Genomic DNA, 24,070 nt, shown 5'->3' on the forward strand with positions numbered 1-24,070 from the left:
TGTTAATTTGGGATTTTCATCAGCTGTATGCCATGATCATCACAATTATAACAAATAAAGGCTTGACCTATCTCGCTTTGCATGTCATGAGTCTATCTCATATATTAGTTTCACCTTTTAAGTTGCATTACTGAAATAAATGAACTTTTCCACGATATTCTAATTTTCTGAGTTTCACCTGTATAGGGCACCTGCATTCTGCATGGACTGGTTGCGTGGCAACATGTGCAAATGGCTTAGATACCTATTAGGTCCATAAATTACCACACAGCCTATATCCAACACAAAGAACAGTGACAATTTGTTTTTGACAAAGGACAGCTGGACATATAAAGAGCCCCAATACCTTCATTAGCTTAGGGCCTCATCGAACCTAAATCCGGCCCTGTTCCTCTGCGAAATTGCTTTGAACTGACTCAGGCTGCTCAAGAGACTATCAAAGCTCGTGTTCTTATAGTCAGTGCTTTTTTTCTGGGGGGACGCATACTCCTAAACGTTTTCTGAATCCTTGTTCTTTTGTCCATTTACTGTATTTATTTTCCCCGATTGGAACTATAACATGGTGATTTCCTTGAGTCAAAAAGAGAGTACCCCCTAAACATTTTTTTTAGAAAAAAAGCACTGCTTATAGGTGACAAAGACATGACTTTTAAGTTCTTGACTGCTTCGCCAATCAGTCCGTAGAGCATGGGGCTCTTGGAATCATCACAGAATAGACTCGTAGAATTGTAGAGTTGGAAGGGGTCCCCTAGGTCATCTAGTCCAGCCCCCTGCAATGCAGGGAGGTCTTTATCTCAGGGTTGTGGGTTCAAGCCCCAACACTGGACAGAAGATTCCTGCATAGCAGGGGGTTGGACTACAGCTACAGTTCCCTGTGAAGAGAGTTTGATTGTTAAACCACTCTGAGAATCGTAGCTCAGTAAGGGAAAAATTCTCAAAGGGACGCGGGTGGCGCTGTGGGTTAAACCACTGAGCCTAGGACTTGCTGATCAGGTCGGCGGTTCGAATCCCCGCAACAGGGTGAGCTCCCGTTGCTCGGTCCCTGCTCCTGCCACCTAGCAGTTCAAAAGCACATCAAAGTGCAAGTAGATAAATAGGTACCGCTCCGGCAGGAAGGTAAATGGTGTTTCCGTGCGCTGCTCTGGTTCGCCAGAAGTGGCTTAGTCATGCTGGCCACATGACCCGGAAGCTGTACGCCGGCTCCCTCGGCCAATAAAGCGAGATGAGCGCCACAACCCCAGAGTTGGCCACGACTGGACCTAATGGTCAGGGGTCCCTTTTTTACCTTTAACAACTCTCAGCACCCTTAACAAACTGAAGCCCCCAGAATGCTTTTTTTTGGGGGGTGGGGGTGGGGAGCCATGATGGTTTAAAGTGGTATCACACGTGCTTTAAATGTATGGTGTGAATGTGGTCCAAGAACCTCTAACCATGTTGTTCCAGCGCTCTGTCTGGAGCTGAAGAACATCACCCTTAGCCCAGGAGCAAGTGATCTATGTTGCTTGAGGAGCTTGGTCTACTCATGAGGCATAGCCCTCTACTCCTCCAGAGACCTTGGCCTTCAGGCAGGCACTCTGGCATCAGTGGAATGGGCTTGTGCCCATAGCAGCTGGTGCCCATAGCAGCTGGTGCTCTTTGAGGCTTGGAGATGGCTCAGCTTCCATCTCTAAGTCTGAGCCAGGGCCATCTCCGTGTAGGAGGCTGGAGCGCAGCAACCCCAGAAGGCCCTGATCTGTCTCACCGTCCCCAGACCACCTGTTCCTCCATAATGTTCACTCCTCTGAAGACAATTCCTCCAGCATGACAACAGGATTGCACCCATTGCTTCCTCTTTCCTCTACCTTCCCACTCTTCGCCAAAGAATAATAAAAGATTTGATCTCATTAGCTGCATGTGGTATTTTATTGGTGTCCTCGTTTATTTACCTCACAACAATAATGGACGAGAGACCAGTATTTATTCTCATTTTACACAATGACACAAACCATTCAAAATCTGTTCCTGGGGGGCAAAGTAAAGGCATGCTTTGCAGAAGAAAGTGTGGGGCAGAGCGGGGCTTCAGCCAGTCGGAATCGAAAGTATTCTGTTCTTCATTACTACTTCATTTGACTTTATTATTTTTATCCCGCTCATCTGTCTGTGGGCATATGAGGCAGTTTACACAATTAAATACATTGAAACATCAACATTGTCATGAACAACAACAACAACACATCTTTAACGCAGCAACATAGGAAAACCAAGCAGCCAACTATTCTCCACTTAATGTGTCTTTGGTGAAGGTAGCTTCAGAGAAGGGCTATATAGTTCATTGGCAAACTCAAGTTCTTGCTACAACAGTGACTTTTGTGATAAGAACTGGCGCTGCGTTGAGTGATTGGACAAAGACCCTCTCTGCATCCACACACACAAACGGCGACCTCCTATTTTATGGAAGCCCAGTGTTTTGAACCCACTCTAGCCTGAACATTACTTTGGCACCATCCATGTATAATGCCGCATGCAAAAAAATTGCACCCTTGCGATCTCCGTGAATGGAGTAAGGAGCACCACCAAGTGATGGGGGTGCTGTGCTTGGCAACCAATCGTGTGGATTAATCATAACCGTTCATCAGCATGCATTGGAAGGGCAGGTCTACTCCAGCTTTTACCCCTCCTCATTTCAAGTACAATGTAGTGGACTTGAACAGCGGCATTAAGAAGGAACTAATCTGCCCTAAGTGATCTTGGATGACGGACCCATCAGCCATCGAGTGTCAGCTGGGCAAGCAGCACCTTAAAAAAGGGGAAAACTCTCTCACCAGAGAATGAAGCCGATGGGAATATGAAGACAGAGTCCTTTGTGTCAGCGTTAAGAAATTCCACCTGTCCCCTTTCATAGTCCAGAAATACTCGGATTCTCCTAGGGGTGCAGAGGGGGGACAGAGGTGTCACAGGGGTAGTGAGAGCCTGGTATTGACCAAAATCCCCTTGCAAGGCCCAGATCCCTTCCTCCGGAGTCAGCTTGAGCTCTATCTTCCTCCTCACAGAGGCCCGGGCTACCCCCACAGCCCAAATGCCCCCATCCTCCACGTTGACTTCCCAGTAATGTCTCCCGGAAGTGAATCCTTCGCAGCCCAGCACGCAGCAAGAGGACTTAAATCGCTTAGGGTTATGGGGCACATCTGTCCTGGTGACGTCCCATCTCGCACTTTTTCGATCCTCGGAGATTATGATTTGGGGGTTTGCTGTGTCTGTGTCAAGGGTTATGTTGACTGCAAAGAGAGAGAGAGAGAGAGAGAAAGAGAGAGAGAGAATATGTGGGATAAAGGAACAGTTTATATTTTTGTCAGCTAATTCCAAATTGGATTTAGATTTGGATTTGATATCCCGCTTTATCACTACCCTAAGGAGTCTCAAAGCGGCTAACAATCTCCTTTCCCTTCCTCCCCCACAACAAACACTCTGTGAGGTGAGTGGGGCGGAGAGACTTCAGAGAAGTGTGACTGGCCCAAGGTCACCCAGCAGCTGCATGTGGAGGAGTGGGGAAGCGAACCTGGTTCACCAGATTACGAGTCTACCGCTCTTAACCACTACACCACACTGGCTGTAGTTTAGGAGCCTGTGGTACACTGCTCATTTGACAAATGAGATGTATTCTTTCAGAAGCCCCCCACCCCTGCCCATTCCTTTGTTTAAGCTGTTTTTGATATGGAACCTGCTGGTGAAGGGCAGGCAATAAATTTAATGATGTTGACAATGGTGATGATGACAACATTAACAACGGCACCTCAAGATTTATCTGTCGCAATCAAACTGATCCAGTAAAGTTCAGACCTCTCCGTATCAACTATTTCTTTCCAGAACCAAACACAAATGAATTAACTTTTCTTGCAAATGTTTTCATCAGTTGCTTACCCCATTCTGTCCCCAGTTCTGATGGCAGAGTGTCTAAGGGATGAGAGGAGACATATGTGATTTTCAAACAGCGATCAATTTCTAATTTCATTTATATATTCTCAGAAAAGTGGGTTTCATTATCTTCTCTCACTCTCCTTGCTGCAAGTAGGTTTATTTTCTCCTGCAAATACTTAGCAGGTAGTTGAAAGGGAATGGACAGGATTGCCAGAAAAAGTGAAATTAAGGGAGACCGAATAATAAACTCAGTCGTATCTTCCAAAAGCTCAGAAAGGGAAGCTTTTAATGTTTGACGGATGACTGTATTTTAATATTTTGTTGGAAGCCGCCCAGAGTGGCTGGGGAAACCCAGCCAGATAGGCGGGGTATAAATAATAATTTATTATTATTATTATTATTTATTATTATCCAACGTTTCAGGGGATAGTGAGAGGGGGCAGGTGAACTAATGGGGCACCCCCACACCAAAAAACCCCCAAAAAAACCAGCCCAGGGAGGAATTGTACTCATGAAAGCTGAATGTCTTTTTTTTGTGAGGGACAGAAAACAGGGTGTGTGTGTGTGTGTGCAGCCTGTAGTATTCTGGAAGACAGCGTGTCTGGCTTCGCATTGAACCCTTTAGCCCAAAGTTCTACTTGCAACTTTTAAAGCAGGTCATCAGTACCTTTGAATTTATTCAGGATATCTGTGAGCACACTGTTTTTCTCAGATAATTCACCGAGTCTTTTTCCCACCTTGGATGGCATCTCTTCAGGTGGCTGAAAGGGCTCCTTGTCAAACCTTGGAAAAAGAAATGCGTCAGTTTCCCACCGTTCTGCAGATGCCCGATTAAGGCTGCGTGACACTTGGTTTTTTACAGGCAAAAGTTGTACAGTGGTACCTCGGGTTAAGTACTTAATTCATTCCGGAGGTCCGTACTTAACCTGAAACTGTTCTTAACCTGAAGCACCACTTTAGCTAATGGGGCCTCCCGCTGCCGCCACGCCGCCGGAGCACAATTTCTGTTTTCATCCTGAAGCAAAGTTCTTAACCTGAAGCACTATTTCTGGGTTAGTGGAGTCTGTAACCTGAAGCGTATGTAACCCAAGGTACCACTGTACTTAAATCTGAGTCGGTGCTAGTCCAAGATTCAGCCCTGGAAGGTGGCACTGTGATACAACGGGTGAAATAGTAGCATGTGTCCCTCAGAGGTGGAACTGTACAGTATGAGTACATCTAGCTCTCTGGGAGAAGCAGTGAGATGACTGCAGTTTCTCTGTAAGAGCACCCTATTTTCTCATAAGTGATAGTGCAGGATTTTGTACCTGAGGAAATGTTTTTCTTCAGTGCATTCATTGGTCTTATGACTATTCTGTTAAATGTGATTTTGCAAAAGAGACTAAATCCCACATTTTGCTTGTTATTTTTGCTATGCCTGGAAAAGCATATCCTGGGCTCCCCAGAACAATTTTTTGTGAAGCTGTTAAGAGCACAGTGTCTCTGTCCATTTTTTAAAAAGGCATTCTGGAATAGCTCTCACACAAGGTAAAAAAAGGAAAAGGACCCCTGGACGGTTAGGTCCAGTGAAAGGCGACTATGGGGTTGTGACGCTCATCTCGCTTTTAGGCCAAGAGAGCCAGCATTTGTCCACTTTCTAGGTCATGTGGCCAGCAGGATTAAACCGCTTCTGGTGAAACGGGACACTGTTATGGAAACCAGAGCTCACAGAAACGCCATTTACCTTCCCGCCACAGTGGTACCTATTTATCTACTTGTACTGGTGTGCTTTCTGTTAGGTTGGCAGGAGCTGGGACAGAGCAACGGGAGCTCACCCCGTCGCAGGGATTCGAACCATCAACCTTCCAGTCGGCAAGCCCAAGAGGCTCAGTGGTATAGACCACAGCGCCACCCGCGTCACAGTAATACAAACCAAAGTCCAAGAGTATCCAAAGTGTGATTGTATGAATATGGAAGAAACAGAAAGCCCATCTCAGCTTGGAGACTGAGAGAAGCTGCTAACAAAAGTGGGAAGGGCCAGAGATCCACATGTACAAAAGACCCGGCCCAGCTCATGGCATCTTCACTTAAAGGGTCGCAGCTAGCAATTGCGGGAAAGAACTCTGCCTGAGATTCTGGACAAGCCTTCACATTCAGAGTTGACAGTGCTGGTTAGATCAGGGATGGTGGAACATGTTGTCCTGCAGATGTTGCTGGACTACAACTCCCATCATCCCTGACAGGTACACAGGCTGGGCCTGATGGGAGCTGGTGTCCAACAATACCTGGTTCCCCATCTCTGGGCAAGACGGTCTGTCACAGTATACCACAGTTTTAGTATTTTGAAAAGCAAACCACCTGCAAAACAGAATGAAGCAGGGCAATCTTAAGGGCATATATTTATGTACATGCATGCCTTCAGTGGGGGTCAGTGCCACATACCTGCCCAAGGTGCTCCTGATATCCTAGAGAGAGAGAAGAGGAGCGTAGGTGGATAGGAAAGAGAAAGACAGGAACTCTGCATCAACATGAGCATAACAGGAGATTCTCATTAAAGCCACTTATATCTGAGAAACAGAGACAGCGTAGTTTAGAAACTGCGCACCTTCTAATCATTAGGAAAAGAAAGCAGGGCAGGGGGAAATGAGTTAATTGGAATGAAATTATGCATTCATCTGCTGAGACAGGGAGACAGGCATTACTGAGCAAGCCATTTCAACCGCAGTAGAAAGATATATCTAACAATAGTGTTTGCTATTTATATAGCTCTTTTCTGGTCTGCATACACTTAGCTGGCCCCTGTGTATTACTTACTGGGCAATAAGTATAAGGATTCAGTTATGTTAAGGACAGTTTAGGCTTATTCTTCAGTTTGATGTGTCCTTTTTTCAGTTCTACCCCACCCAACAACCACCTCATCTCACCTGCAAGAATTCGCTGTCTGGCTGTGTACACTTCTCTTCTATCTCATCTATCAGGGCACTGAGAGAGACAATCTCATCAGAAAACTTTCCCCCATGTTCTTTCTGATGCTTCATAATCTCCTTCTCCAGCTCATTCAGCTGAAGCAGCAGGAGTTTTTCTTGCTCCTCCAGAAAGTGATGCACCAGCTCAAATTCAGACATCAATTTCTGCCTCTCGGCTTCTGTCTGCTTCTGTAACATAGGGAGGAAAGAGGGAGAAAGAGGGGTCAGGCCGTTGGGAAGATCAGCAAAAACCAATCAAATAAGCAGAAATTAATCTGAAATACTGGAACTCTTTTGGAAAACCAAAATATGCTAAGTTTTGATTTTAAAATTCAGCAGCACAACGTGACAGTGCCTTAGATATCTGAAGATGGCTATCATATCTCCTCTCAGTCTCCTCTTTTCCAGCCTAAACATACCCAACTCCCTCAACTGTTCCTCATAAGGCCTGGTTTCTAGACCCTTGATCCTCTTGGTTGTCCCTCCTCTGCACATGTTCCAGCTTGTCAACATCCCTTTTAAATTGTGGTACCCAGAACTGGACACTCTGTTCAAGGTGTGGTCTGACCAAGGCAGAACAGAGATTACTTCCCTTGATCTGGACATAATACTTCTGTTGATGCAGCATAGAAAAGCATTAGCTTTTTGTTTGTTTGTTTGTTTGTTTTGCTGTTGCATCACACTGTTGACTCATGTTCAGCATGTGGTCTACTAAGACCCCTAGATCCTTTTCACGTGTACTACTGGCAAGCCAGGTGTCCCCCCATCTTATATTTGTGCAGCTGGTTCTTTCTGCCTAAGTGTAAAACCTTAAATTTGTCCCTATTCAAATTCATTGGGTTAGTTAAGGTCATCCTGAACCCTGATTCTGTCTTCCATGGCATTAACTACCCCTCTGAGTTTGGTGTCATCTGCATTTGAGGCAGCGGATTGCACAAATCAAAATGCAAGTATAATCAAAGCAACAAAACAAAAAGCTAAAATTCAGAAGCAACTAGAACATCAGAGAACCTGCCTGCGAGAAAAGATGGGTCTTTTGTTTGATCCAGCAAGGCTCTTCTTATATAGTGAAATGTTGCCATGGGAAAAGAGCTGCATTTGGAACACTACAAGGTCTATATATCCTCCCTGCTCCCAGGTGACTCCAACCACTGATAGTCTTAAAGGTAAAGGGACCCCTGACCATTAGGTCCAGTCGTGACCGACTCTGGGGTTGCAGCGCTCATCTTACTTTATTGGCCGAGGGAGCCGGCGTACAGCTTCCGGGTCAGGTGGCCAGCATGACTAAGCCACTCCTGGCGAACCTGAGCAGTGCACGGAAATGTCGTTTACCTTCCCACCGGAGTGGTACCTATTTATCTACTTGCACTTTTGACGTGCTTTCGAACTGCTAGGTTGGCAGGAGCAGGGACCAAACAACGGGAGCTCACCCCGTCGCAGGGATTCAAACCGCCAACCTTCTGATCGGCAAGTGCTAGCCTCTATGGTTTAACCCACAGCGCCATCCACGTCCCACTAATAGTCTCTTACCCTATGTGAATTTTATTAGCCCACTTTTAAAGCCTTCCAAGCTGGTGGTCATCACTGTTTCCTTGGTCTGCTGATTAAAGCCCTGCATTATATCTTCAAGACCCAGGATGTAAAAGCACATTAAATAAAGATAAACTAATGCCCACATTCCTTGCTAGGCTATACCACAGGATTCTATACTGACCAGATATTCCTGGTGTCTATTTTCTCCAGCCAGTTTTAACCCCAGGAGCTTCTCTTTCTCTTCCTTTAAGCTCTGCAGACGGCTCTGGATTTCTTTCTAAACAAAGAGAAACTTATTTTGAAATAGTGTTATCGTTAGTAACTAATGCCCCTGCTGCCTCACATACAAGCAACGGGTTACATCCAATTTAACCTATAGTGAGACACACAAAAATACTGATATTCTATAATCAACACGGGAACAAAAGAAACCCACTCAGATTATGGAGCAGTGGAAATAAAATATTATGGCATGAACCCAGCATTTTATTTCTCCAACTTCAAACATACTTTCAACGTCACACATAGTTTCAAAGGCAAGAAGGGGGGGAAACCAACCAACAAGATTCTTCAGACGAGAAGGAACAATGCTGCTGCTGCTGCTAATAGCACTAATAATATTGGTAGGTTGGTCTCAATGTCATCGTCATCAACAACATAATGTTGCATTATTATTATCAGCGTTTTCACTATTATGATAATAACGGCTTCCTTCCTTTGAGTTTCAGTGTTTGTGCAAGGTTCTACCGCAACAAGAATGGGCCTGTCCGTAGCTTGGTGGTAGAGCATCTGCCTTGCAAGCAGAAGGACCCAAGTTCAATCCCCGATGTCTCCAGGTAGAATCATACAAATCTAGAGTTGGAGTGGACCCCAAGGGTCATCTATTCCAGGAATCATAAGTAAAGCATTCATGACGGATGGCCATCCATGGTAAAGTTGGTTGAGACTAGGGCTGCCATATGTCTGCAGAACTGATGTTTGGGGGAATTTCCGAAAGGCGGTGCACTGTCCTGGATCTTAGAGAATGCAATTTGGAAGGGGTGGGGAGCTATTGGGTTGTTGTTTTTATTTTTATTATGTATTTGATTTAGTACAGTGGTACCTCGGGTTACTCCTGCCAACCTAGCAGTTCGAAAGCATGTCACAGTGCAAGTAGATAAATAGGTACCGCTCTGGCGGGAAGGTAAACGGCGTTTCCGTGCGCTGCTCTGGTTCGCCAGAAGAGGCTTAGTCATGCTGGCCACATGACCCGGAAGCTGTACACCGGCTTCCTTGGCCAATAAAGCAAGATGAGCACCACAACCCGAGTCAGCCACGACTGGACCTAATGGTCAGGGGTCCCTTTACCTTTACCTACCCCGGGTTAAATACTTAATTCATTCTGGAGGTCCGTTCTTAACCTGAAACTGTTCTTAACCTGAAGCACCACTTTAGCTAATGGAGCCTCCTGCTGCTGTCGCGCCGCCGGAGCACGATTTCTGTTCTCATCCTGAAGCAAAGTTCTTAACCCGAGGTAATATTTCTAGGTTAGCGGAGTCTGTAACCTGAAGCGTATGTAACCTGAAGCGTATGTAACCCGAGATACCACTGTATCTTGATTTTATTCTGTGAACTGCCCTGAGACCCCCGGGTATAGTTGAATATAAATTCAACTAAGACTAACAATAATAATAAAATTGTGGGGTTTTGGCATTTTTTTAAAAAAAAAATTAACAACTTGGGAGTCAACAGCTCAGGGTGTCCTGGTTTTTACTTTTTGAAATATGGCAGCCCTAGGCGAGACTCCTTCCTGAAATCCTGGGGAATCACTGTCATTATACCAAGCAAAATGGACCAATGCTTCTGACTTGGTGGGAACAGGGCCGGATTGAGGTTTGATGAGGCCCTAAGCTACTGAAGGAAATGGGGCCCTTTATATGCCCAGCCGTCCTTTGTCAACAACAAATTGTCGCTGTTTTTTGTGTTGGATATATGCTGTGTGGTAATTTATGGACCTAATAGGTATCTAAAGCCATTTGCACATGTTGCCGTGCAACCAGTCCATGCAGAATGTAGGCACCCTATATCTAGAAATGAGCAAACCAGTGATATTTTAGGGACCAGGCTAGCAGGTGGGGCCCATGACTGAAGGAGCATCTCCATCCCCATCGTTCTGCCCGGACGCTGAGGTCCAATGCCAAGGGCCTTCTGGCGGTTCCCTCACTGCGAGAAGCAAAGCTACAGGGAACCAGGCAGGGGGCCTTCTCGGTAGTGGCGCCTGCCCTGTGGAACGCCCTCCCATCAGATGTCAAGGAGATAAACAACTACCTGACAAAAGTAGACATCTGAAGGCAGCCCTGTTCAGGGAAGTTTTTAATGTGTGACGTTTTGTTGTATTTTTAATCTTTGTTGGAAGCTGCCTAGAGTAACTGGGGAAACCCAGCCAGATGGGTGGGGTACAAATAATAAATTATTATTATTATTATTATTATTATTATTATTATTATTATTATTATTATTACTACTACTACTACTACTACTACTACTACTACATATTAGGAGCCCACACAACACAAAACACTGTTGCTGTATGTAGGTTTTATTTCATTTGTTTTTTATCTTATATTTTGGAAATGTACATCCAGGTTTTTTCCCCTTTGAATTTTTTGGGGGTCCCAAGAGAGTGGGGCCCTAAGCTATAGCTTGTTTAGCTTATATGTAAATCTGGCGCTGGGTGGGAGGCACCGTCCTATGTTCCACCGTTCTGAGGAGGGGGTGCCTCAAGGGCGCCAAATAATAATAATAATAATTTATTATTTGTACCCTGCCCATCTGGCTGGGTTTCCCCAGCCACTCTGGGCGGCTTCCAACAAAGATTAAAGCTACATTAAAATGTCACACATTAAAAACTTCCCTGAACAGGGCTCAGTGGCGTAGCGTGGGGGGTGCAGGGGGGGCCGGCCGCACGGGGCGCAACATCTGGGGTTAGGGCAAATCCACAGGTTAGGGGGCGCAAATCCACGGGTTAGGGGGCGCAAATCCACGGGTTAGGGGGCGCAAATTACTTGCCTTGCCCCGGGTGCTGACAACCCACGCTACGCCACTGACAGGGCTGCCTTCAGATGTCTTCTAAATGTCAGGTATCTCTTTGACATCTGATGGGAGGGCGTTCCACAGGGCGGGCGCCACCACTGAGAAGGCCCCTCTGCCTGGTTCCCAGTCAAGTGTGTGCGCGTTTTTCCCACTTTTCACCTTATAATCCTGGGCCGCTTCCTCCACGGGGAACACAGCGTGGCTCCTGTGCGCTCGGGACTCCCGGCAGATGCAGCAGATGAGCTCTTCCTCCTCGCTGCAGAAGAGCTTCAGCGCCTCGCGGTGCTTCGGGCACAGCTGCCTCCCGCCGCCGCCGCCGCCGCCCGGCTCCTCCTGCTCGGCGCGGGAGCCCAGCCTCTTGGCGATCTCCACCACGTTGCCCAGCTCGCGGTTGGGCCTGAAATTCCTCTGCAGGGACACCACCCGGCACTGAGGGCACGAGAAGTCGCTGCTGCGCTCCTTCCAGCACTGCGCGATGCACGACCTGCAGAAGCTGTGGCCGCAAGGGATGGAGACCGGGTCGCGGAAGTACTCCAGGCAGATGGAGCAAGTGGCTTCTTTGTGCAGGCTCTCCACCGGGTTCTCCATGGCGGCGGGGGGGGGGGGGGGGCAATAGCAAGAAACGGCAGCAGTGCCCGGTCCTCCGGGCTCAGTGGCGCTCCGTAGCTCAGGCGGAGAGGCCGAGCCAGGGAGAGGATTAGGACCGAGGGAGCGTAACTCTCTGCGCGCCCAAGAAGCGCAGGAGCATCTGCGCTTCTGCGCTCCGCCAACCTGGTGCCCCGCAGACGTTTCGGACTACAGTACCCATCAGCCCCTGCCAGCGTGTACGCTGGCAGGGGCTGATGGGTACTGTAGTCCGAAACGTCTGCGGGGCGCCAGGTTGGAGAAGGCTGCGTTATGGGAAATAGCTGGTTTCCAGCCCAGTCCTCTCTCTGCGTCTCCTGAAAAGTGGGTGGCTCCGCCCCCCCCCACATTTGTGTTTTCTTGATTTTCAGTTTCAAACGAATTAGATCAAAAGAAGAGAATGCCAACAATAACAACAAATCTGCGCTTCTGCGCTCCGCCAACCTGGTGCCCTCAGACGTTTCGGACTACAATACCCAACAACAAATTGTTGTTATTGCCGGATTTACGTGTAAGCTGAACAAGCTATAGCTCCTTAGGGCCCCACTCTCTTGGGGGCCCCCAAAAAAAATCAAGGGGGAAAAACTGGATGTACATTTCCAAAATATAAGATCAAAAAACAAATAAAATAAAATCTACAGTGTTTTGTGTTGTGTAGGCTCCTATTTGTTATGTGCAAATGGCTTTAGATACCGATTAGGTCCATAAATTGCCATACAGCATATATTCAACACAAAAAACAGCGACAATTTGTTGTTGACAAAGGGCAGCTGGACATATAAAGGGCCCCATTACCTTCAGTGAGTGGCTTAGGGCCTCATCAAACCTAAACCCAGTCCTGACAATCATCATTATCCCCCCAACCCTATATAGTATACCCCCAACCCTTGGTATAGTGTCTCATACCAAATGCAAACAAACAATGAAAAAGACTATGATTTGAAAGCGGGGACGCCATACATTGATTTCCTTGGTTATTTGTTTGGTTCGTATCACAAAAAATAACTTCAATAAAAACTACTTTTAAAATGCACACACACACACAAACAAACAAACAAACAAACAATAGCAACAGGTACAGAGGCATCACCAAAAAGGGAAATATTACTGAAGTAATCCCAGTTGTGGGTCGTTGGGTGTACAGTAGTCGGATGGTTGTGTGATTCCACAATGGTTGTCAATGGTTCCTAGCCACAGTGGCTGTTTTCTGCCTCCGCAGTTGGAGGCAGAAATTGCCGCTCTGACCTACCCACAGTACAGACCAAGCAGATCTTAAAGCTCTTTCAAGAAGAGTCCAGGGGCACCATCTGGCAGAAAATAGGAGGAGGAGCAGGAGGAGGGGGTTGCCATATTTCAAAAAGTGAAAATCTGGACACAAAAGTTGGCAAAGCTGTTCAGCTTCTTTTGCAAAATCTTAACACACAAATGTTGTGGTATGGGGGATGCCATAGCCCTGGCTGTGAATTTTTGAGTGGGGTCAACCCTAGCGCAGTGCAGCCCAGCACTCCTCTCTGGGCAGAAGTTTTTAAATTTCCTTTATCCCTTTTCTTCTACTTTTTAGTTTTAAAAGTTTTTGGTGTGCGCTTGTGTCTGCAAGCTGTTTTTATTTATTTTAATTAAAGCTTGAAAACACACACACAGAAAACACAGTATACAGAAATAAACATAAAATACCAAGCATGTTTCTTTCTGTATAGTGTGTTTTCGTTGTGTTTTCAAGCTTTAATTAAAACAAATAAAAATAGCTTGCAGGCACAAGCGCACACAAAAAATGTTGATCAGAAAGCTCTGGAAGCTCCTTACTGAAACATTAAAAGCGGGCTCCACTGCTGTTTGGGGCCTGCCTTCGGTGTTAAGCCTTAATTTGTTTTGGCAGAAGAAAACTTGGACTCAAAGTCAATCCTGACTTCCTCATTACAGTTCGCAGGAATTTACTGTCTCCAAGGCAGCCTGGTGTCATCTCAGCCAATCCGGGAGCTGGAGCCAGTTAATGACACGTCCAAGCGAGCAGAGGAAAGTGAAACTGAACTTCTGACTAGAGAATCATGGATGCAAGCGCTCTCTTAGGAAACCTGAGCAAGGAAGCTTCCTGCTCCATCTGCCTGGAGTATTTCAAAGAGCCGGTGTCTGTACATTGTGGGCACAACTTCTGCCAGGCCTGCATCACTCAGTGCTGGTGGGGGCAGGAGACTGGCGTGTCCTGCCCCCAGTGTGGGGAAAGCAGCCACCAGAAGAGCTTCAGAGAGAACCAGCACCTGGCGAGAATCGTAGAAATCGTCAAATGCTTGAATCTGGAAGCTGCCAAAGCTCTGGAAGAGGGGAGAGTGTGTGAGAAGCACTTGGAACACCTCAAGGTCTTCTGCAAAGACGACAAGATACCCATCTGCTTGGTATGCACTATTTCCAATGAGCATCAACATCACGCTGTCGTTCCGATAGAAGAAGCTGTTCAGGATTACAAGGTACAGTCGTACCTCAGGTGACAGACGCTTCAGGTTACAGACTCCGCCAACCCAGAAATAGTACATTGGGTTAAGAACTTTACCTCAAGATGAGAACAGAAATCGTGTGCTGGCAGCGGGAGGCCCCATTAGCTAAAGTGGTACCTCAGGTTAAGAACAGTTTCAGATTAAGAACGGCCCTCCAGAACGAATTAAGATCTTAACCCGAGGTATCACTGTAGTTTAGGGGAAAGGGGCATAGCTCAGGCGGGGTGGAGTATCTGGACTGCTTGCAGAACATCCATGGTTCAGTCCCTAGTATCTCTAGGGGAGACAGGGAATGTTTCCTGCCTTTGGGGAACTGCTACGGGTTGGTTGGTGTAAATCAGCCTTTCTCTACCTTGTTGTTGGACTAAAACTCCCATCATCCCTGACCACTGGTCCTGTTAGCTAGTGATAATGGGAGTTATAGTCCAACAACATATGAAGGGCATAAGGTTGAGAAATGCTCGTGTGAACAATATAGTGGTACCTCGGGTTACAGACGCTTCAGGTTACAGACTCTGCTAACCCAGAAATAGTACCTTGGGTTAAGAACTTTGCTTCAGGATAAGAACAGAAATTGTGTGGCAGCGGTGCGGTGGCAGTGGGAGGCCCCATTAGCTAAAGTGGTACCTCAGGTTAAGAACACTTTCAGGTTAAGAACGGACCTCCAGAATGAATTAAATTCTTAATCAGTGGGACCATTGTACAGAGCTAGATGGGCTTGGTATAAGGTAGCTTCTTACACGTGGTATTCAACTCAGTTTTACTCAGGGTAGACCCCTTGAAATTAATGAGCATGACTATGGTCACATTCATAAAAGGGAAAGTAACGGACCCCTGACAGTTATGTCCAGGCGCGAACAACTCTGGGGTTGCGGTGCTCATCTCGTTTTACTGGCCAAGGGAGTCGACATTTGTCTGCAGACAGTTTTTCCGGGTCATGTGGCCAGCATGACTAAGCCGCTTCTGACGATACCAGAGCAGCACACGAAAACGCTGTTTACCTTCCCGCTGCAGCAGTGCCTATTTATCTACTTGCACTGGTGTACTTTCAGACTGCTAGGTTGGCAGGAGCTGGGACCGAGCAACGGGAACTCACCCCGTCGCAGGGATTTGAACCACCAACCTTCCGATCGTCAAGCCCTAGGCTCAGTGGTTTAGACCACAGCGTCACCCGTACATTCATACCACTCATTTAAAGTGCTATGACACCGCTTTAAGCAGTCACACCTTCCCCCGAAGAATTCTAGGAGACGTAGTTTGTTGAGGGTGCTGAGAAGTGTTAGGAGAACTCCCATTTCCCTCACAGAGCTACAGTCCCCAGAGCACTCTGCGAAGGGGGATTGATTCTTCAGTTGCTCTGGGAAGTGTAGTTCTGCGAGGGTAGCTCTCAGTGCCTTTAACAAACTACAGCTCCCATAATTCTTTCAGGGAAGCCTTGACTGTTTAAAGTGATAACAGCAATTTAAATACAAGCCATGAATGTGGTCTTAGTTATTCAAGTGAGTTGACTCTTGCCATATGTAGAACTGGCAGCAAGCACGTTATCCCTTTTGCTGATTATTTCAAGTGAGAATTATGTGACTTAAGCCCCACACAGGTTGCTCAGACTCTCATAACTTACCTCCCTGTTGTTGTTAATTAAATTTGTATAGCACCCTTCATCCATAGATCTCAGGGCAGTTCACAACATAAAAACACAAAATTAATAATAATAATAATAATATTATTATTATTATTAATAATAATAATAATAAAGCACTTTCCCCTTCCTATCTTACTACAGTGGTACCTCGGGTTACATACGCTTCAGGTTACATACGCTTCAGGTTACACACTCCGCTAACCCAGAAATAGTGCTTCAGGTTAAGAACTTTGCTTCAGGATGAGAACAGAAATTGTGCTCCGGCTGCACGGCAGCAGCAGCAGGCCCCATTAGCTAAAGTGGTGCTTCAGGTTAAGGACAGTTTCAGGTTAAGAACGGACCTCCGGAACGAATTAAGTACTTAACCCGAGGTACCACTGTATAGGTAAGGTTCCCCACCCCACCCCCATGCCCCACAAGCCTGCTAATAATTTCTCTGTTGAAAAGGAACACTTTCAGATGCAACTCAAGATCTGGAAGCAAAAGACCGAGGAACTCCAGGCCCTGAAATTAGCTGAAGCGAGAAGACGCTTGAAACGTCTGGTAAGTCAGCAGTTCTCAGACGTAACACCTGATTGGAGTTTAAAACATGTGGAGGGCTGCCAGGTGGATGAAAACAGTCCAAATTGCCCGTTTCCCCCCTTCTACCAGGCTTCTGTGCCTTGAAGAGGTGCATAACAAACAAAATATCAGCGAGGGGTGCTTTTCCACCGTGAATGCTGAGTGATGGGGGAAAGTCGGTGGTTCAGGTGTTAATGCCCCAACTCTATACCGTAACATTTTCTGTTGACCTTCCCTGCCTTCCTTTTGACCTGCTCTTTGCAGGAAAGGTTAGACTCCGAAGGGAAGAAGATTGTGTCTGAATTTGAGCAGCTCTATCAGTTTCTAGAAGATCAAGAAGAATTCCTGCTGGCCAGGCTAGAACAGCTGCAGAAGGAAGTGATAATGGAGGAGAAGACCACCACATCAGAGATTTCCAAGCTTCGTGACCTCGTCCACGATGTGGAAGAGAGATGTAAGCAGCCTGTGAGTGAATTTTTCCAGGTAAGGAGAGGAGGGATCCTTCCTCTGGGGCCTTGGGGCTACTAAATCTAGACAGGCATGGGGTAAATCTAGATTTAGCAATGGGGTGAGTTATCCTCCCACGTGTCACTGCCATGTACAGGGCTGGAAAAGGTCTAATGATCTAGACTGGAGCAGTGAACCTGGCTTTTTTTGGTCTTCACATGGGGCTTAGTGTTCTCGCTTCTAGTCACACAAGCAGGGTCCGGTATGGTTTCAAATTGGATGGGGCACCAAGTGCTGAGATTTCCTGGATTGCAGGGAGTTGGACTAGGTGACCCTCGGGGTTCCTTCCAATTCTACGATTCTATGATTCTAAGAGTTTCAATTCAGGGACCGAAAGCATGTTGCGGTTGCAGGATCTCTCTCTGCAGATCTGATGTGTAGCAGCAGCACCTTTGGGCTCTTCCTGTACATTTGTAAGAAAAGCAAATATTACAAAAACACTCTAGAGCAGGAATAGGGGATCTGTCCAGTGGGCCGGATCATGATTTTCCCCACACCCCTGGAGGCTGCATGAAAAGTGGGTGGGGCTACCCACTTGTCAATCACCTTGCATCAGAGTGATGTCAGAGTTTGGCCAGCTGATGAACGTGCCAAAGAGAGAGAGATGGTTAGTACCCGTTGTTATTTCTTTTATCTCTTCATTGTTTGAACAGATGAAAACCTTTTATTTATTTACTTTTCAAAATAAAAAAAAAGCCTTTGGGGGAAATAGCAAAAGGAAGATGGGAGGAAAAGGACCAACAGGGCAGAAGGAACGACTGCAAACAAATGACCTTACAAGTATTTAAAGTGTGTTTTCACCTGGGAATAAATATTAAGACGTTTAAGCAGAGAAAAGATGCAAGCAAAGTATCCGGAGAGACGCTGCAAATGAGAGAAGTTAAGAGTAAAAACACTTAAAATCAGAGAATTGTAAAGCTGGAAGGGACCATGCGGGTCATATTTGTTAGAATTCCTCCTCCGTGATTGCAGTCATGGGATTGTTGTCTATCTCATGACGGTGTATGTTTTGACTCCACAGAGTGGGAAGTGACGGAGACAGGATGTTTGTGTTACTGTGTTCCATGAAGTGGGACTATTGTCCTTTGTTTTCTCTCTCTTTGCTGTCTGATGCTAGAGAGAGAGGGAGCTATGTTGCAGTGCTCCGTACGTGTTTATATGTAAATAAAGTAGATTAGCCAAAATGCTGAGTTGCTGAGGTCTGTCACACAAGCTGCGAAGACTCTGCAGATCCCTAAGTGTGCCGGTGTCGGTTGGCATCGGTTGCTGTGATGTTCGGGCTGAAGAAAGCTTTTGAAGCTCCCAAACGATCGACCAGGAGGGAGGGAACATGCCAGTCGGGCATGTGTCTCTGCCAGGGTCCTACTTGAGTGTAGGCTGAGCTCCTGACAATATTGCCCAACCGCCTGCAATGCAGGAATATGGAACTTTAACAATGTGGAACAATGAGCAATGTATGTCTGATTAGCATGATCTCACTTTGTGTTCTCTCTCCCATCTCTAGGATCTCAAAAACACCTTGAGCAGGTACGGTTCTCTCATGCGTTCAGACCAGTACTAGAGACAGGCCTGAGGGTTGCAGGATCTATGCTGGGGTGCAAGTGTCTCATTGACGCTGCTTCCTTCTCCAAGGGTGGCCTTGATCCACTTTACACACAATCACTGGTTCGGGGGTGGTGGTGGGGAATACGCTTATTCTGGGAATCACTAACTCCCAAGCTGGAGGCAGAGGCAAGGAACATGGGTTTGAGAATTCCCAAGTCCGCGGTTAAGGAGAGCCTTTTCCCCTTCCAGATGCGAGGATCAGAAGACCCAGAAACCAGCGGGTTGCTCTCAAGATCTGGAGAAGAGGCTGGATGCATTTTCCGAGAAAAGGATGCATCTGGAAGAGATCTTAAAGAAATTCAAAGGTGCCAAGGTGGGGGTGGGAGGGAAGGGAGGAATTATTATTACTAGAAATAGTAAAATAGTAATTTTTAACATTTGTTTGTCACTATATATATATATACGTATATATACATATATATAGGTAAAGGGACCCCTGACTATTAGGTCCAGTCATGGCTGACTCTGGGTTTGCGGCGCTCATCTCGCTTTATTGGCCGAGGGAGCCAGCATACAGCTTCCGGGTCATGTGGCCAGCATGACTAAGCCGCTTCTGGTGAAACAGAGCAGCGCACGGAAACTCCGTTTACCTTCCCGCCCGAGCGGTACCTATTTATCTACTTGCACTTTGACGTGCTTTCAAACTGCTAGGTTGGAGCAGGGACCGAGCAATGGGAGCTCACCCCGTCACGGGGATTCGAACCGCCGACCTTCTGATCGGCAAGTCCTAGGCTCTGTGGTTTAACCCACAGCGCCACCCACGTGCCATATACCGTATATAGTCTCAAAGCAACTAAACGACAAGATAAGTTGTGCTCCCGGATCATTGCAGAGGGCGATTTAAGGGACTGTGACTGGTTCAGCTGCCCTGGGTGCCGAGCCAAGAGGGTGTTGCAGGAGGCGCCACATGAAGGAAGCAGGGAGGGAGGGGATTTTGGTACTGCACAGGGTGCGCTGAAATTTGAAAGCCCAAAGTTCGCCACTGACACTGGGTTCCCAGCTGGTGATCAGGAGTGGCCAGCATGATGGAGCAATGCCGTGGTACCACCCTTTTGATGGCAGTATTGCTGCTTTATACCTTGACAGTGCAGTGATGAGTCAGGGGAGTGGAGAGGTTGGAGCTATGTGGGCACGCTGGCAGAGCCAGCCTGGCAGGGTATTTGTCCATCCCATACTTCTCTATGTGTTTCCTCATTACTTTCCTAACTGCAAAAAGTCTTTTCTTTTGAAGTGAATTTGGAGCACCAGGGCAACAGATCCACTTTATGTATTTTGTGTTTTTCATGTTATAATTTAATGTAAACTGCCCTGAGGTCTACGGGATATAGGGCAGCATGCAAATTTAATTAATCATAATAAATAATTTTGTAAAGCTAAATTTTCCCGTATGCTCTTGAATCCCTCCTGTAAAATATGGACAATCTGGAATCAATAAACAACTCTTGCTGATCCACTTCAAAATACCCTGAGCTCTACCAGCGCCCTGTCTACCTGCTGCCCACCCCTGCTCTAGATCATGTTTCTAGATCAGAGCTCCTCATTATATAAATTGAAGGGGAAAGAGTTCCTTGAATGTATAATTCTGAAAACCACTGGCCCAAGCGCATCAGTTTTGTGGAATCTAATCTCCATTTTCCTCCCCTCTTCCTCCAGCTGCTGTGTCAGTTGAACTGGAGAGCATATCTTTGTCCAAAGAGGAACTAGGAGTCCGGAAAGGCAGGACAAGATTATTTGAGTTGCCTTATGCCGAAGTAAAAAAAAGAGGCACAAGAGGTCAGTAGTTTTTGTGCTCAGTAGTGGCTGCACACCTTCTGGGTATGTTGCAGCAGTAGGGGCAGGGGAGATTTTAAATTCCGTTCCCAGGGAAAGGTAAATCTACTTAATTAGCACTTTCTGGAATTCTTGTTCTTCTTCTTTGGCGATCACTCGTAGCCGAGTAAGGTTGTCTTCCATAAACACGGTTTTAACAATGAGTCCATAAGTGACTGTGGAGGCCAATTCTGGATCCACACATCCTTCTACAGTGGGGACATTGGTTTCCGGGCGGGAGTTGATCGCAGCATGGAATTGCCAAGCGTACCTTCCTCTTAGCACTTTTCTCCCTTGCGTCCTGAGTTCGAGTGTCTTCAAAGCCCATGACACCTTTGGTAAAGGCTCTTCTCCAATTGGAGCACTTGCGGGCAAGTGTTTCCCAATTGTTGGTGTTTATACTACATTTTTTTAAAAATGCCTTGAGAGAGTTTTTAAACCTCTTTTGTTGACCACCAGCATGATGCTTTCCATTTTTAAGTTCAGAATAGAGTAGTTGCTTTGGAAGACGATAATCAGGCATCCGCACAACATGACTAGTCCAACGAAGTTGATGTTGAAGAATCATTGCTTCGACACTGGTGATCTTTGCATCTTCCAGTACACTGGTATTAGTTTGCCTGTCTTCCCAAGTGATGTGTAAATTTTTCCGGACAAATCAAAACAGCCACCCTTTGAAACTCCTTCTTTTAATGTTGCCGTGCGGTTCTCCGTAGCAACAAATAATGTGTCACAAAAATACGTATATTCAGGGAAAACGTGCATCAAAATACAGTATTAGAGAACATAACATACACAGATGCATTGTAATAGGGAACCAGTTCTGTCTGTAACATGTTGTTGTTGTTTAGTCGTGTCCGACTCTTTGTGACCCCATGGACCAGAGCACACCAGGCACTCCTGTCTTCCACTGCCTCCCGCAGTTTAGTCAAACTCATGCTGGTAGCTTCGAGAACACTGTCCAACCATCTCGTCCTCTGTCATCCCCTTCTCCTTGTGCCCTCCATCTTTCCCAGCATCAGGGTCTTTTCCAGGGAGTCTTCTCTTCTCATGAGGTGGCCAAAGTATTGGAGCCTCAGCTTCAGGATCTGTCCTTCCAGTGAGCACGCAGGGCTGATTTCCTTCAGAATGGATAGGTTGTCTGTAACATACACTCTCTCTTTTTCCTCCCTCCCTTCCAAGTGAACGTGACGCTGGATGGAGACACCGCAAACCCCTTCCTCGTCCTCTCGGCGGATCAGAAGAGTGTGAGACTCGGAGATGCATGGCAGGATGTAGCTGACAACCCCGAGAGATTTGATCCTTACCCCTGTGTGCTGGGCTGCGAGGGACTCACATCGGGGAGGCATTATTGGGAAGTTGAAGTAGCCAGTGGGAAGCACTGGGCCGTGGGCTTTGCAAAAGAATCTGTTAAAAGGAAAGGGCAGATCACCCCTAGCCCCGAGGAGCAGATATGGGCTCTACAACAAAGTGGGGATCTCCTTGAAGCTCTAACCTATCCTCCGACTATCTTGCCCTCGGGCAACTGCCCCAGGAGAGTCTGGGTATTTCTGGACTATGAAGAGGAGCGTGTGGCATTTTTTGATGCCGATACATCAGTGTTAATCTACGTTTTCTCACCAGCGATGTTCAGTCAGGAAAGAATCTTCCCTTGGCTCTGGGTCTGGCCTGGAACTGAGCTGAGGATTTAGCAGCGAGTTTTGATGTTAGTGTATTGGGCTAACTGCAGCGAGGCTGAGTAACACACACGCAAAAATATCACTTGTCTAGGTTTGGGTAGCTATCTTCTCGACGGCATGGGAAGAGTGGCTTTACAGGCCATGTCCCACTTGCAAGGCAAGGATCCTGTTGTGAAACCAATCCCAAATTTCCTTCAGCAAAAACCCACATTTTGTGCCAACAAAAAACAAAACACTAGCAAATTGTATTGTGCGTATCAGTTCTAAATTACACAAACTTTGTGCTGATTTCAGCTCTTTTAAACACAGCTGATGTTATAAGAATACATACATCATATCAGGTTGAGATAGCCAACATGGTGCCATCTAGATGTTGCTAGACTACAACTCCCATCATCCCTGACCGCTGGCAGAGGCTGATGGGAGTTGTAGTACAACAACGTCTGGAAGTTTCATATTAAAGGAGCGGCACTGTTAGGCCTGGACTGCTGGGCACATCCCCTGCCCCTCGCTGCAGATGGCTAGCGCCATCAGACAGCACCCACAAAACCTTCCTTTAAAAAGCAACAACAACAGTCCTTCACCATGAGCGCAATGCAGCCAGAGCAAAGCTCTCCGCCCATTTAATTCTGCAGGGTGCCTCTGGGCCCCACATGAAGAAGACCGGCAGGTGCCTGTAAAAAGAGGCAAGGATGTCACAGATGTCACAGAGACTGCTGCTGATGGCTGGCTGGCTGGCAAGGAAAGGACAAAATGAGGGAGGACCAAGCAAGCAGGCAGTGTGAGAAATAAACCTTCCCCTCTTTCTAATTTTTCTGGGGTGGGGAGGACCCCATATCTCCCCTCCCCAACTTTTTACCAGGGTTCTTTCCCTTACACATGGCCTGCTAACTGGGTGGATGGAGGAAAGAGTGAGCAAACTGGACTGTGGCTGTGTGTAGAAATCGGTGGTGCAATGACAGACCCCCTCAAGAACTTGGAAATGGATGCTATCGAAGCGCAAGATTTTTTCACATCGTTCTGATTTTATTCAGAATAAACAATATGAATCAATGCAATATGTGCAAGGATAACTATGCTCAACATACAAATAGAAAGGCAGAGTGACACCTGTTTTCATTCAAGTTTGGGTGTATTTTATCTTAATCCAGTTTGCCTTCCTGCGCAGTGAACAGCTTGATCTGCAGCCGTGAGAAGCTTTTCATAGCAAGGAGGTTAGCAGAAGCCGATCATTTTCTTATGCCTGCAGGTTAAGCTTCCTGAAAGGCAGAGATTGGTTGATCGACTGGCCAGTTAGGAAATGGAAAAATAAAATGATCTGCTGCCAGGCTGATCGTGGGAAAATGAAAAATTGGGGCTGATCCACATTAGTTTGGTCCAGCGTTGGCCATTCCCACGGGTACTTTTTGCCTTTGGTTTTAATTGGGGAAAGACCCCTGAAAACCTGTGTTTTCCCATTCATTCTTCCTAGTTCTAAATAGTCTGCTTTTCGGGTTGTCTCCATCTCCACCCACCTTTGGCAATGGGGTTGAGCAGGCACACTTATTCCACACACAGACACACCCCACACTGTGGCTACCCTTGCATTACATTCAAACGTCTAGTCCTGCACACAAAACACTCCACTTTCGGTGATGCAGTGGGGGCCGAGGCTGTGGACTGATTACGTTTTTGCACAAAAACTTGGTTTTGGGCAACCCTGCTACTTCG

At 46.6% G+C, this 24,070-nt stretch overlaps 2 protein-coding genes across 4 annotated transcripts; one reads left to right on the forward strand and one right to left on the reverse strand.

Moving 5' to 3' along the window:
- Window positions 1–1,883: 1,883 nt before the first annotated feature.
- LOC114588450 (E3 ubiquitin-protein ligase TRIM7-like) lies at window positions 1,884–12,034 on the reverse strand. 2 transcript variants are annotated; one of them, XM_028713754.2, is made up of 8 exons: window positions 11,604–12,034; window positions 8,554–8,649; window positions 6,798–7,028; window positions 6,316–6,338; window positions 4,562–4,677; window positions 3,898–3,930; window positions 2,802–3,254; window positions 1,884–2,137 (listed from the first exon to the last, which is right to left on the reverse strand). In XM_028713754.2, exons 1-8 carry the CDS (start codon window positions 12,030–12,032, stop codon window positions 2,130–2,132), a joined length of 1,389 nt encoding a protein of 462 aa, XP_028569587.2. In that variant the 5' UTR covers window positions 12,033–12,034; the 3' UTR covers window positions 1,884–2,129. The 2 variants fall into 2 exon arrangements, with proteins under 2 accessions (XP_028569587.2, XP_028569588.2); XM_028713755.2 differs by having other exon boundaries at window positions 1,884–3,254.
- Window positions 12,035–13,897: 1,863 nt separating this feature from the next.
- On the forward strand, window positions 13,898–22,603 carry LOC114588590 (E3 ubiquitin-protein ligase TRIM39-like). Of its 2 annotated transcripts, none has more exons than XM_028713994.2 (7): window positions 13,898–14,530; window positions 16,659–16,742; window positions 17,025–17,243; window positions 18,772–18,794; window positions 19,062–19,177; window positions 20,526–20,645; window positions 21,864–22,603. In XM_028713994.2, the coding sequence occupies exons 1-7, from the start codon at window positions 14,114–14,116 to the stop codon at window positions 22,370–22,372; spliced, it is 1,488 nt and encodes a 495-aa protein (XP_028569827.2). In that variant the 5' UTR covers window positions 13,898–14,113; the 3' UTR covers window positions 22,373–22,603. The 2 variants fall into 2 exon arrangements, with proteins under 2 accessions (XP_028569827.2, XP_028569826.2); XM_028713993.2 differs by having other exon boundaries at window positions 13,901–14,530; window positions 16,647–16,742.
- The last annotated feature ends 1,467 nt before the right edge of the window (window positions 22,604–24,070 follow it).

Source organism: Podarcis muralis, chromosome 2 (genome assembly GCF_964188315.1).
Source record: "Podarcis muralis chromosome 2, rPodMur119.hap1.1, whole genome shotgun sequence".
NCBI classification, from domain to species: domain Eukaryota; kingdom Metazoa; phylum Chordata; class Lepidosauria; order Squamata; family Lacertidae; genus Podarcis; species Podarcis muralis.